Source organism: Cornus florida, unplaced genomic scaffold (genome assembly GCF_030987335.1).
Source record: "Cornus florida cultivar Cherokee Brave unplaced genomic scaffold, ASM3098733v1 CherokeeBrave_3.0.0_Hap2_Chr03, whole genome shotgun sequence".
Classification (NCBI taxonomy): Eukaryota; Viridiplantae; Streptophyta; class Magnoliopsida; order Cornales; family Cornaceae; genus Cornus; species Cornus florida.
In genome coordinates, this window is record NW_026775573.1 from 3360528 (window position 1) to 3373699 (window position 13172).

Below are 13172 nucleotides of genomic sequence, written 5' to 3' on the forward strand. Positions count from 1 at the left end.
ACCCAATGATGGGAGTCCTCCATCACCAGCAAGGATTTGATCCCGAATATTTTGAAGGCTGGGGTGCAGACCAGCAAGAAAAATGGAAACAGAAAATTCCTCATGTTGTCGCTTGAGAATCTCAGGATCAGTAGTCAAGGGATGGTACTGATTCAACTCATCTAACAAGCTTTTGAAGGTACTGTAATACTCACCGATGCCTTGACCAGAGGGATCAGATTGACGAGAATGGAATATCTTCTCATACAATGAATATATGCGAGAAACATTCGTGTCCATAGAGTAGGTTTCTTTAACGGCATCCCATATTCCCTTTGTAGTGTTGACAAACATAAAGGCGGATGCAATGGAAGTTTCCATACTATTCCACAACAAGGACATAACCATATAGTTATCAGTTTCCCAATCATCGTATGTTGCTGATGGTTTAGATGGAGGATCGTCTGTAACATACTTCAGCTTTCGTCGGGCACCTAAAGAGATCTTCACTGCTTGGGCCCATAGTAAGTAATTCGAGTTACTTAATTTCATCGGTGTAATTTGCAGCTCGACATTGTCAACATGTGTTGCAGAAGATTTAATTCCAGTAGACCCAGAGCCAACAGGTGAATCTTCCGACATGGATTTAATGCCAAAAAAAAAACTGCTGGAACAAAGTAAATGAGTATGTAAACTGGAAAAAAAAAAAAAAAACTTATCTGTCCCAAGTTGTCACACTGATGCCAAATCTGTACCGAGAAGAACAGAAGAGAACTGAATCGGGAACAGAAGAAGAAGATCCGGAGTAGAACAGACCCAGGTCGGCGCCAAATTGGGTCGGGGATAGCTTTACACTTGCAACCAAACACGTCTCTTCTTCTCCGCGATCACCGCCGACGAGAACCAGAAATCTGGTACCGGCGATAAACTCCAGCAACTGAAGTTCACAATGGAGGATCGAGGCTAGTACACACCCTAGCCCTTGCAGCGGCAGCGGCGACGGCTACCCAACACAAGAAGTGTCCTAACTACCGAGTATAGATGGTTCGCAATGATGGAACCTATGTTTTGACAGATCTGAGAACAATGGACCAGAGCTTCGGTGAAGAACAAATTCAACCTCGATCTCGATTTCGATTTGTTCAAGAACACAAAGATGCAATCACAACCACAATCTTAGTTTCCCATCGTTTCGTATGGCTCTGATACCATGTGAAATTGTGAGTATGATAGAGATAGAGATAGAGAGATAGAGAGGGAGAGCAGAATGTTAATTAGAGGCGTAGCCCTCTGTACTTCACTATATTCACCCTAAAAACATAAGAGGGTATTTATACAATACAAGAAAGGCCTATTTACATAATGGCCACAAACCCTATATCTAATTACAATAGGACCCCGGCATAAATACATATATACATGTAAGTGTTCTAACACATATCACCACCTGACAACTTGAATTGCCTATAAGGCCTACTGGGTAAGTTTTAATAAAATGATACCGTATCAATTACGATGGAGCCTATCATGGCAAGAATGGAATTGACTAAATATCCTGGTTGGGGAGAGACTACTGGAACACGTGCCATCGCAGAACCTTTTGATCTTAAATTGGCGACATATCTAAATAGGGTTCGGGAGGGCATCTGCCATCTCTTTTTTGAGCGGGGTAGTTTCTCACTTATTAGTATTCTTCTCTTATTTGTTGGGAATGAGCAAATGAAAGACACAGTTGTGCTCTGTGGTAGATATCCGTGGTTGAGGTTGTGTCAAATAATTGTTGTTGCACTGGTTACCTTCAGTTGGCTAATCCAAAGTAAATGTGAATAGAGTCAATGTGAAATGACTGCAGTCTCATATTGTTTAGCTATCCCAAATAAATAAATGAATAAAGGAAAAATTCTGTGTTACTCTTTATATCAACCTTCTTGATAAATTTGACCTGAACTTGATGTTTTAGATCTTTTTGATTCCAGCAGCTAATATTCTACTTTCTAAAGTATGCTGCTACACATTTTGATATTACACATACTTTCTATGCTATGCTACTGCTACCGTAAGTCATGCAACAAAAGGAATGGATTATCACCTGGCAAAGGAAGTTGGAAGTGGGTTTTAGGTGGGGTGGGCTGGGGTGACCATGTGCACATGATATATATAAATGGTTCTGCATTGGGTTAATTCTATAACAATTTTAGTATACCCCTGGTTTTTCTTTAGCTGTTTTAGATCGTTAGATCATTGTATGGATCTCTCTTTTTCGTATTTAAATCTTTGTTTTCCTTTATTAGGTAATCAACCAAAGGTATAGGTGATAGCTTTTGAAATTATATGAGGTTTTTTTAGTTGTTTTCTTTTATTGTTTGGACTTGAACATACTTCATTCTTATTGATTTATGTTTATCTGGTGCTGATTGGGATGTTCTATCTTCCTCAAATCAAGTTTATTAGTGTCATTTATTAATGCTTGTTTATTACTTCCCTTGGACAGGACATTGAAGCTACGATCCATTGTGCAGAATGGCTTTCTATGGTTGGTGGATCTAGCACAGGGGACCAGCGAATAAGGTACTTCTGTATATCACTCAGACAATTCATTATTGGGTTCAATAGACTAAGATTCATGATTTTGGTCACTATATCTTGTGTTGATGTTCTATATTGTCTTTTGAGTCATCACTGTAAAGGCTCTGATCCACCACGTGGCAATTGTATTTAGATTGTCCACTTTCTTCATCATAAACAAACTGGTTCCTTAGTTTTAGTTTAAATATCATTTCCTCAATTCTTCTTCCATATGTCATGGAATTGGTGTCCCAAGTAAATTTAATTTTTGAGGTTGTACAAAATATCCTTACTTTAGATTTCGTTGATATTTTCAGCCTACCTATAGGACTTCCCTATTAATTGCCTAAATTACAGAGTGAATTATATTGTTATTTCTGAGTGTTTGTTACTGTCGGTGGCATGCTACTTACTGATAAGTGAAAATATGTATGTGGTTGATACCCAATTGTACCAATGCCTGAACGATATTGTAAAGGATCTCTGCTTATTGTTGCGGTATGTACTGATAAGAAATGTGGTCAATGCACAATTGGAGCATATTTTTGGGGATTATTTTGTCCTTTTGGGTTTAATCTGGTGCTGTGCTTCCTTGCTATAGTTGGTTCATCAGGGTGGTGAACTTTGACAATAAATCTAGTCGCATTTACTATCATCATAAGAGTCTCTAGGGATACTTGTTTTCAGCACCTTGTATTCGGATATCTCATTATTTTAGCTGTTCATTCTTCTTGATGTTTTGTAGACGTGAGGAATCGCTGCCTATTTTTAAACGAAGGCTGTTGGGTGGCTTGCTTGACTTTGCTGCCAGAGAACTACAACTTCAGGTAAACCTGTTTCTTTAAAGCCGAAAAAAGTTTTCTTCTGTTATAAATATATTTTTTCTTTGTTTTATAATAAATGGAAGTAGATCACTGATAAGCTGCAGGCACATTATATACAAAACTTGAGTGTACATGATATAATTCAACATTACATACAAGTCAACAATAGGCAGTTTTACCCTTGAAAAGAATTCCTGTTTTGCTTCCTCCAAAATACCCCCAAAGGAATAATAGCGCCGCTTAGGCTTGTGTTGGTGAAAACCAAAGATAGATGGGAGTATAGAGAAGATCCCAATAGTTCTTTGCCACCCGGTAGTGGGAGTAGGGATGCAGAGCTGGTCGGGCTAGCACAGTCCAAAGCTCTTATGTCAAGCCTGGCTTTTCCGATTTTGAAATGTCATCAAGGCCCTGACCTGGGGTTTTTCGATCCCTGTTTAAAAAAAAAAAAAAAAAAATTATTTTTATTTTTGTACATTTGTACATATATAAATACATGTATTTTTGGAATATTTAAGTTTATAAATTTGTTTAGATATATATATATATATATATATATATATATATATATATATTTTCATAAACATATAAAATTTTAAGTAAATATATAGTTAATGAAAAGTAAATATATACTCTACATATAAACTTTATTGTTACAAGTATACCTTATTCAAATTTTTACATGTTATGGATTATAAAAATAAACACTGTAGAATTTGTTATATGTATAAATTTAAGTTATAATTAAATTATTATCCTAATAAGTTTAAAAAAAGTACAAATTATACAAATATGATATAGATGCATTACATAGTACATGGATTGTATATTACATTAATCAATATTATGAATATTATAAGTTATTATTTTTTGTTTTACAACATATATAAAACATATGCATAGAAATTACACTCTATATATTTAATATTAATAACTTTAATAATTAATGCTAATATAATTATAATATTTACAATATAATCGAGCCTACTACAATATAATTAAAAAAAATTGTCAAGGGCATTTTTGTAAGTTCACCACTTGAAAACATATAAATACAGGTCAAATCATTGTGTGAGCATTGGAATTGGATTCGAAATGACTCAATGTGCTCAGGCTGGGTTGAATAGGTTTGTGAGTCAGTTTACATGCATAACAGGTAGGCGATAACCATTCTTTTAGCACTCCCTGAAAAAGTCCACTTATGAAGAACTTTGGTTTGTTGGATAGCATTTACAGGGAAGACTTCCTATCCTTTATACAAAACCTTAAGCGTGCCCGTTAGGAAAAGTGACATAGTCCACATTGAGGGTAATACTAGCGGAAGAGGAAGACCAAAGTTGACGTCAGTAGAGTTAGTAAAGAAAGATATGATAGCGTGTGGATTGATGGAGGTTATGATTTTAATTAAAGCGGAATGAAAACATAAGATTCATGTAGCCGACCCCAAGTAATTAGGAAAAGGCTTGGTGGTGGTTGTTGTTGTACTCTCTATCCTTTATACACTGGAGATGGATTGCTCCTTGAACTTCCTTCCCCAGTGCGTCACCCATCTTAAGGAATCTTCCAAGCCCAGTTGTTTATAGAACATCCCAAAGGAGTCTTATATCTCCAACTCGAGATCCGCGTGTCCTTAACCAGAGGTCCCTAATTACCCTGTTTCCTGTCTTTTTTTTTTCCTGACAAGGAAGGGGGAGGATGGGGGTGAGTCAAACCTGGGCTCTCACATGACTCAGGGGAGTGCCTCTAACCCACTGGGCTACCCGGTTCACCCCTCCTGTTTTGTGTCACCCTGTCATAATCATCCAATAAGGTCTCCTTGTCCGTGTAATCCAGCACAGATCTGGAAATATCCTTTTCAGAGTACCGTTGTTGCTGCAATCAACACACCAAAATCTAACTCTCCTGTTCCTTACAACATGATACACTTGAGAAACTCCTTTCAGGCCTTTCTAGTGCCTGCCCTTCCAACCACTCAGGATATATGATAAACTTACAAATAAATAAGGAAAGTTGAATTTAAATATTTAAGTTACACCCTCTCCACAGCTTAAGCTTTCAGAGTACATGGTATCAGAGCAGGCAAGGTCATGTGTTCAAATCTCACCACCGTCACCCTGATAATTAAAATTGAAACGTGTGTTGGACCAAAAAGGTCACACATGAGGGGGCGTGTTGAATTTAACTATTTAAGCACACCCTCTCCAACAGCTTAAGCATTTACAGTAGATGGTAGTTAACAACAGGGTACTGATAAATTAAGGACAGGCAGTAATTAGATTCAGGAAAACAGAATAGAGGTCGGGAAGAGATCACCAAAGAAAGAAAATAATTGAAGTTTCTAGACCCAACAAACTAAAACACCATCAACCTCCAAAACTTGGGGGATACTAGTGAGCCTCACAGGCAACGATGAGGACACTATAATAGTTGTCTGTTTAATATTTTCAGATTTTGCTAAAAACTTAAGAGAGCTTATTTTTCTTACTATGTTCTTACCAAAGTCCGTATATAAAAAATGCAATGTTTACATCAATTTTTTATATATGTAAAATTCATTTCCTAATTGACCTTTTTGTGACCTTAAACATTCCTTCTGTTTTATTTATTTATTTCTTTGTTTTTTTTATTTTATTCTTATGTTTTCTTTTTATGTTCTTAGGCACATTATTTGATATGTTGCTATCTCCACGTCCTTTTTATGTTCTTAGTCATTGATTTGGTATTTTATTTTAGTTTCCTTGCAACTTGTTTCTTATTGTCCTCAGCAATAGTAATGATGGCCACCATCCTTTGCTTTAGTTGTTTCTTCTCAAATAAAGCTGAAAAGCTATTTGCTGAAAAAAGACTACATTAATGTCTACATCCAGCTTTTCTTTGTAGCAGACTCAAGTTATTGCTGCAGCAGCTGCTGGTGTTGCAGCTGAGGGCTTGTCACCAAAAGATGCTAAGGCCGAAGCAGAGAATGCTGCTCAGCTCTCTGTGGCTTTGGTTGAGAACGCAATTGTGATTCTAATGCTTGTTGAAGATCATTTACGACTACAAAGCAAACTTTATAGTTCTTCACGTTCTGTTGCTGCTTCTGCTTCTCCTCTTTCCGCAGGTTCCCGCTCGAATTCAATCACGATTGGTGGGGAATCTTTAGATTCTGCAGTGGATTACAAGTCACCGTCTAGCGACTCTGGAGGACTCCCTCTTGATGTATGTTTGCAGTTATATGAGTTTGTGCATGAAAATCTCTTTCTGGTTGCATCTATGATTTTACAGTGTTAATTATCTAGTTCTTCCTATTATAGTTTTTTTGGTTGAGGAGTTCTTCCTATTATAGTTGTGCATCTGTTATATCTGTTTCTGTTTCAGTTTCAGTTTCAAATTGTTCTTTAAGTTCAAAAGTATCATTTTTTAGCTTGTCTACGTTTTTTGGTTACTATGAACAATGCACATCCATCATTTTTTTTTCTGAGCTCCTTGTGAAACTTCTTCAGAGGCGAGGCCATATCTAGATTGTCTCTAAGATTTTTATTTTACCTTGTATTGAAGGCTAAATGAGGACGACACCAGAAAAAAGTATAATGCTGCCTTGGGGGGCGTAAAAACTTTTTTGATCGTAGATCTGCTGGCACAATTCAGTAACACACCATATACTGTTTTCTTTATTAAGTAAAAACTCCCAACTTTTTATGAGGATGTTTGGGCTCATATCCTTTCCATAAATGATTCCTGATGACTACAACTCTCCTTTACACAGAAGTGTAAAATGTGAAAGCCATTCCATAAAGGTACTAACGGCCATGTGTTTTAAGCAGGGCAACTGCTACTGACACTTGAATATAATTTGAAAACTGTTCTAACTTGTCAGTCTTGTACTTCTGTGGTGTCCAGTTGTCATAATGGAACAACTTGTGTTGGACTGTTTTAGGACACTTTTTTATGCACAAGGCATTATATGGACCTTATCAGGTAGATATCTTGACCGCTAGTCATAGTGTTCAAATAATTTTTTCACGATCCTTGTTAGTACCATAAAACAACCAGATATGACTAAATTATGATTGGCGCTGACAGTAGCCTGTCATTTCATCTGCACGATGATCTAGACACCAACTCATGTACACTGTATAATTCAATGCTGTGTTGTAGATTTTTCTTGCTCATGACTATGGCCAAAGAAATTGTTTCAATTGTATTTTATCTCCAAATCTTTTTACTTTTTTGTAAGCAAATCCATCATGTGCTTTCTTCAATATTTCTATTTCTTAAAAAAAGAAAAACTTTTTATTCTTTTAATTAATCCTGTATGGAGTTCTTGTTTATAATATAATGTTGAAACCATGATATGTGTTCTTGCTGTGTAAACATTTCCTATCTCTCATTCACACCCAGTAATGCAAACAAAATATTGTGAAAAAATTAAATCAGATGAGGTCGTTCGTGGATGTCGCGAGGTTGCCCCGTCTGTTTCAAGGCGGATCTGTTAGATCTGCAAACACTTATCGAGGGCATTCGTTTTTTCTGGATAATGATTCGGTGGAAAGAAGAAGAGAGGACCTTCGATCGTGTTTGGTAGGAAAGTTCGACAAGGATGTGGGTGATTGGGCTCAAATCGCGGCTTGGGCTTCTCGTGCTTGGAAGGTTTCTCCCGGGGTTGTTATCTCACCTCTACCGGATTCGTTGTTGCTTTTCGTTTTCCTTCTCCAAAGGAGGCTTCTCGTGTGCTTAAAGAAGGTCGTCGTGTTTGGGGGACGGCCACACTTCGATTGGAATCTTGGTGTTTTAGGGTGGGGCGTTCCGAGGTATTGAAAGGTAAGGGTCTGAAGTTTGTGACGTTGTACGGTCTCCCGCTCCATCTTTGGAGTCATGCCCTGTTTGTTATGGTCGGCGATCTATGCAGTGGTTTCATTTGGGTGGATGCCGATGAAACAATTGACGCTGAAAGGGTTTGCATTACAGTGTCCGACGGCAAGGTTTGTCCTCCTTTTGTTTTCATCCACGATGATCGTCTCTGCTACAAAGTGAAGGTGTGGGAAGAGAAGCCTCCTGAGCTTTTTCCGACAACGGATAGCTTGGAAGGAGGTGATGGTTCGCACCTGCTGAAGGAGAAAGAATAGTTAAGGTGGGAATCGTTGGGGAAGAAAGGTTTGGCTGAGTTTCAGAGATTGGAGGAATGGAGGGACGATTTATGGAAGCGAAACTCGGACTGTTTTAGGAGGTTTTTCTCTCTGAGAAGGAAAGAAGGCTTATCGGATGGAACTGGTGTTCGAAGGCAAGAGAGAACCCGGGAAAGGCATAAAGAGGTGGTCTCATCGGTCTTGGCCGGCCGGCATTCATGCAGATGTGGAGAAAGGAGCGTCGTCATGATGTTTCTCACATCAATCAAGCGTGTGGGAGGGTGAGTGATGAAGGCCTTACATGTGGTTGGCGCAGAAGACTTGGCCGTTCAAAGTGGATGACAGCTGCATCCACTTTTGTTTCAAAGTCTTGGGCTACGAATAAAAGAAAGGCCGAATTTGGGGTTAAGTCGGTGGCTGGGCCTAATTTTGGGCTGAGGGATAAAGTGCCATCTGCTAGGCCGGATGGAGGTAGTGCGGCCCAAACTTTGGATGTTGTATGTGGTGGACAAGGATCCGTTGTTGTAGGTTGTGAATTGAAGAAAGGACCGGATTCTACTATTGTTTCTTCTGGGCCAGTGTTGGGCAACCGGTTTGGGCCTCTAAGTGATGGTATTGATATCATTGAAGTTCAGTTGAACAGAGAGTTTCCTGAAGGCTCTAGAAGAAGTAGACGTGCTAAGGGGCAGGTGCAGGGCCACCGTATGAAGAAGAAAGTGATCTTTCCCCCTGTGCGCAAAAAATGGTCTCGAAAGGAAAAGCAGAAGTGGATTCCGGCTTCGCAGTTTGCCGCTGGATCGGGTATGTCCTTTGCTTCGCCTAATCACTCTCTCTCTCTCTCTCCCTCTTCCACTTTTCATCCTTACGGGGTGTCTTGAAGGAGTTTGGTGCTGAAAAAGGGAGTTGTGTCTTCTGTGTCACAATGTTTATCTCCGGTTTTTGAGAAGGAGCCGGTGCTTGGTTTTGAGAAAAGACATGGTGACGATGGTGATTTTGAGGTGGGTTCTACTCGGTTGTGTGATGTTAACAGTGACGGATTTACTGTGTGTGGGGGTCGGGATGTGAAGATACGGATTGATGATGTTTCAGCTGCTGTGCTCTTGAATGAATTGAGAACTCATCTTGTGTCGAAGGGCCTTGTCACTGAATAGAATGAACGTTTGGCCGAGGAGGTGTTTGGAACTCCTCTTTCTTGTTGCTCTCCATCTATTCTTCTGTTGAGTTTGGGGAGGATGGGTCGTGTTCCTCTATTCATGGGGATGCGGGAATGGTTGTGTGGAACGGATGTGAGTCCGATGTTGACTTGCTTACACCTTTGGCAGTTGTTAGACCAGAAGAGAATTTTGCGGAAGGAAGGGGATTTGATGCAGGGTTGGCTAATTCGGGGAATGATTGGATGAAAGAAAATGGTGTCGAGATAGGTTCTCTTTTGGGTGTGTCATTTGAGGGTCGGATGGAGGAGGCGACTAATCTATTCCTAGATGTTCTTAATGCTCAGTTTGCTGATAGAATGGATTATAGGGGGAGTGCTCCAGTGGTGAGTGAGGAGAGAGGGGTTCCAAGTCCCTCGTCTGTTGTTACTTATGAAAGGAGGAAGAGGGGGGCTAGGGAGAGAGCCAGTGGGAGGAGGGGTGAGACGGTTAATTCTACTGTTTCCCAATGAAGCTCCAAATTCTCTCATGGAATGTCCGGGGTCTTAATGACCCGGCTAGAAGGAAAGTGGTGAAATCGGTGATTTGGAAAGCGGGTGGTCATCTTGTATGTCTTCAAGAAACAAAGATTGCTTCCATGACGGATGTGATTGTTCGAAGTTTGTGGGGTGGGAGATTCGTGGAGTGGTGTGCGTTGGATGCGGTTGGCTCTTCGAGTGGTATCCTGATTATGTGGGATGTCCGTAGGATCTCTTTGCTGGATTCTCAGGCTGAGCGGTTCTCGGTTTCCTGTCTTCTATCCATGGTGGAGGATGGCTTTCGGTGGGTTTTTTCTGGAGTTTATGGGCCTACGGAGGATAATGAGTGCCATTTGTTTTTGAAGGAGCTGGGGGAGATTCGTAGGCGATGGTCGTTGCCTTGGTGTATCGGGGGGGATTTCAACGTTGTTCGTTCCCCTTTTGAGAGATCGACAGGGGGCAGATGGACAGCTGATATGGAGGCTTTCTCAGAGTTTATTGATGCTTGCTGCTTGCTTGATTTGCCTTTGGTGGGTGGGCCTTTCACTTGGTCCAGTGGTCGTTCTCCTCCCACACTTTCTCGTCTTGATAGATTTTTGGTGTCGAGTGATTGGGAGGTGAAGTTTTCTGATGTTGTTCAGACCATTTTGGCTCGTCCTTTGTCTGATCATGTTTCGTTGCTGTTGGACTGTGTCGGGCTGCGTAGCAGAAGATCCCCATTTAGATTTGAGAATATGTGGCTCCGGGCTGAAGGTTTCTTGGAGCGAGTTCGATCCTGGTGGGCGGGGTATGGAGTGGTTGGCACTCCGAGTCATACTTTGGCAGGCAAGTTGCTCTTTTTGAAGAATGATCTTAAAGTCTGGAACAAAGAGGTGTTTGGTAACTTAGTCTGGAGAAAGAATCGGGTTCTCTCTGAGATTGCTGACATTGATAAGATGGAGAATCAGAGTCTTTTGACGGGTCCTTTGAGACTTAGGAGGGTGGAGTGTCAAGCAGAGTTTGCTGAGATTGCTGTTATGGAGGAGATTTCATGGAGACAGAAATCTAGAGCTTTGTGGCTTAAAGAAGGTGACAATAACACTAAATTCTTTCATAGACTTGCTAATGCTCACAGAAGGGGCAACCACATTGGGAGGATTAGGGTGGATGGGGTGGTGATTAATAAAGAGGAGGAGATTAGTAAGAGCTTTTCAGAGTACTTTTCGTCTTTGTTCACTGAGTCAGCTGATTGGCGTCCTTTGCTTGATGGGCTTCATTTTGACTCTATTTCGGGAGAGGAGGGCTCTGTTTTGGAAGAGCCTTTTTCAGAAGAGGAAGTTCTCTCTGCTCTGAAGAGCTGTAATGGGGATAAAGCTCCTGGTCCGGATGGTTTTACTATGAGGTTCCTTTTGGGGTGTTGGGAGGTGGTTCGTGAAGAGGTGATGGGTTCTTTTCATGCCTTCCACGCACAGGGTTCTTTTGAGAAAAGTTTGAATGCAACTTTTATTGTTCTTATTCCGAAGAAGGGAGAGGCAATGGATGTTAGAGACTTCCGCCCTATTAGTTTGGTGGGATGTTTTTACGAGTTGATTGCGAAAGTCTTGGCCTCTAGGTTGAAGAAGGTGATGGATGGTGTCATTTCTGACTCTCAGAATGCTTTTGTGGGAGGTCGGCAGATCCTGGATTCTGTTCTTAATGCCAGTGAATGTGTTGATTCCCCGTTTGAGCAGCGGTGTTCCGGGTGTTCTTTGTAAGCTAGATATTGAAAAGGCATACGATCATGTGAGCTGGAGTTTCCTTCTCTACTTGTTAGAGAGGATGGGATTCGGTGGGCGATGGAGGAGATGGATTTTTTTTTGCATCTCTAGCGCTCGTTTCTCTGTCCTTGTGAATGGAGCGCCGTCGGGTTTCTTCTCTAGCTCGAGGGGTTTGAGACAAGGGGATCCGCTTTCCCCTTTCCTGTTCCTTTTTGTGATGGAGGCTCTTAGCAGATTGCTAAAGAGGGCTGTGGAATTGGGTTTTTTGAGTGGCTTTCGGGTGGGCAGGAATGTTGCTAGTCAATTGGAGGTTTCTCATTTGATGTTTGCAGATGACACTATTGTGTTTTGTGATGCGGATGAGTCCCAGTTGAGGTATTTGAGATGCGCTCTGATCTAGTTTCAGGTTGTTTCTGGCCTTAAGGTTAATGTTGGTAAGAGTATTCTTGTGCCTGTTGGGGATGTTCCGGAGATTGAGGAGTTTGCTCACATCCTTGGCTGTTGCATTGGCTCTTTTCCCATTTCTTATTTAGGATTGCCTTTGGGTGCTCCGTCGAGATGTGTGGGGAGATGGGATTCGATTGTGGACAGAGTCGAGAGGAGGTTGGCGGGTTGGAAAAAGCAGTACCTGTCCAAGGGGGGTCGGGTTACCCTGATTAAGAGCACCCTTTCTAGCCTGCCTACATACTTCTTGTCTCTGTTTCAGATTCCTTCTTCAGTGGCTGAGAGAATTGAAAGATTGCAGTGCAACTTCCTTTGGGGGGGAAAGGTGAAGAGTTCAAATTTCACTTGGTTCGATGGGAACAAGTGTGTCGTCCAATTCAGTTTGGAGGCTTAGGGTTTCGGAGGTTGTTACCTTTTAATAAGGCTCTTCTTGGTAAATGGCTCTGGAGGTTTGGGATCGAGAGGCATTGGTTATGGAGGAAAGTTGTTGCTTGCAAATTTGGGGAAAGTCGTGGTGGGTGGTGCTCCCTAGAAATGTGTGGTCCAAGGGGAGTGGGAGTTTGGCATTGTATTCGGAGGGGTTGGGATGATTTCTGCAAGCATGTTCGTTTTCGTATTGAAGATGGAAGGAGGATCAGTTTTTGGTTGGATCTCTGGTGTGGGGATCTCCCTCTTGCTCTCGCGTTCCCACGGCTCTACAGGATTGCTTCTCATCGACAGGCCATGGTTGTCGACTGTTATCATCTTGATAACGGGAGATTGTCTTGGGATGTTCGTTTCAGGAGGCATTTTCAGGATTGGGAGATCGAGGATGTTTCTCGTTTTCTGGAGTTGTTGTATAGCCAGGTGTTTT

General features: G+C 41.0%; 1 protein-coding gene across 2 annotated transcripts in view; it reads left to right on the plus strand.

Moving 5' to 3' along the window:
• Nucleotides 1-13172, plus strand: part of LOC132299083 (BEACH domain-containing protein C2) — a 63046-nt gene that overhangs the window by 21592 nt on the left and 28282 nt on the right. For both annotated transcript variants that reach the window (XM_059795532.1, XM_059795533.1), the window contains exons 8-10: nt 2471-2547; nt 3290-3371; nt 6249-6563. In XM_059795532.1, the coding sequence (XP_059651515.1) occupies nt 2471-2547; nt 3290-3371; nt 6249-6563 (474 nt within the window). The remainder of the gene's footprint in view (nt 1-2470; nt 2548-3289; nt 3372-6248; nt 6564-13172) is intronic.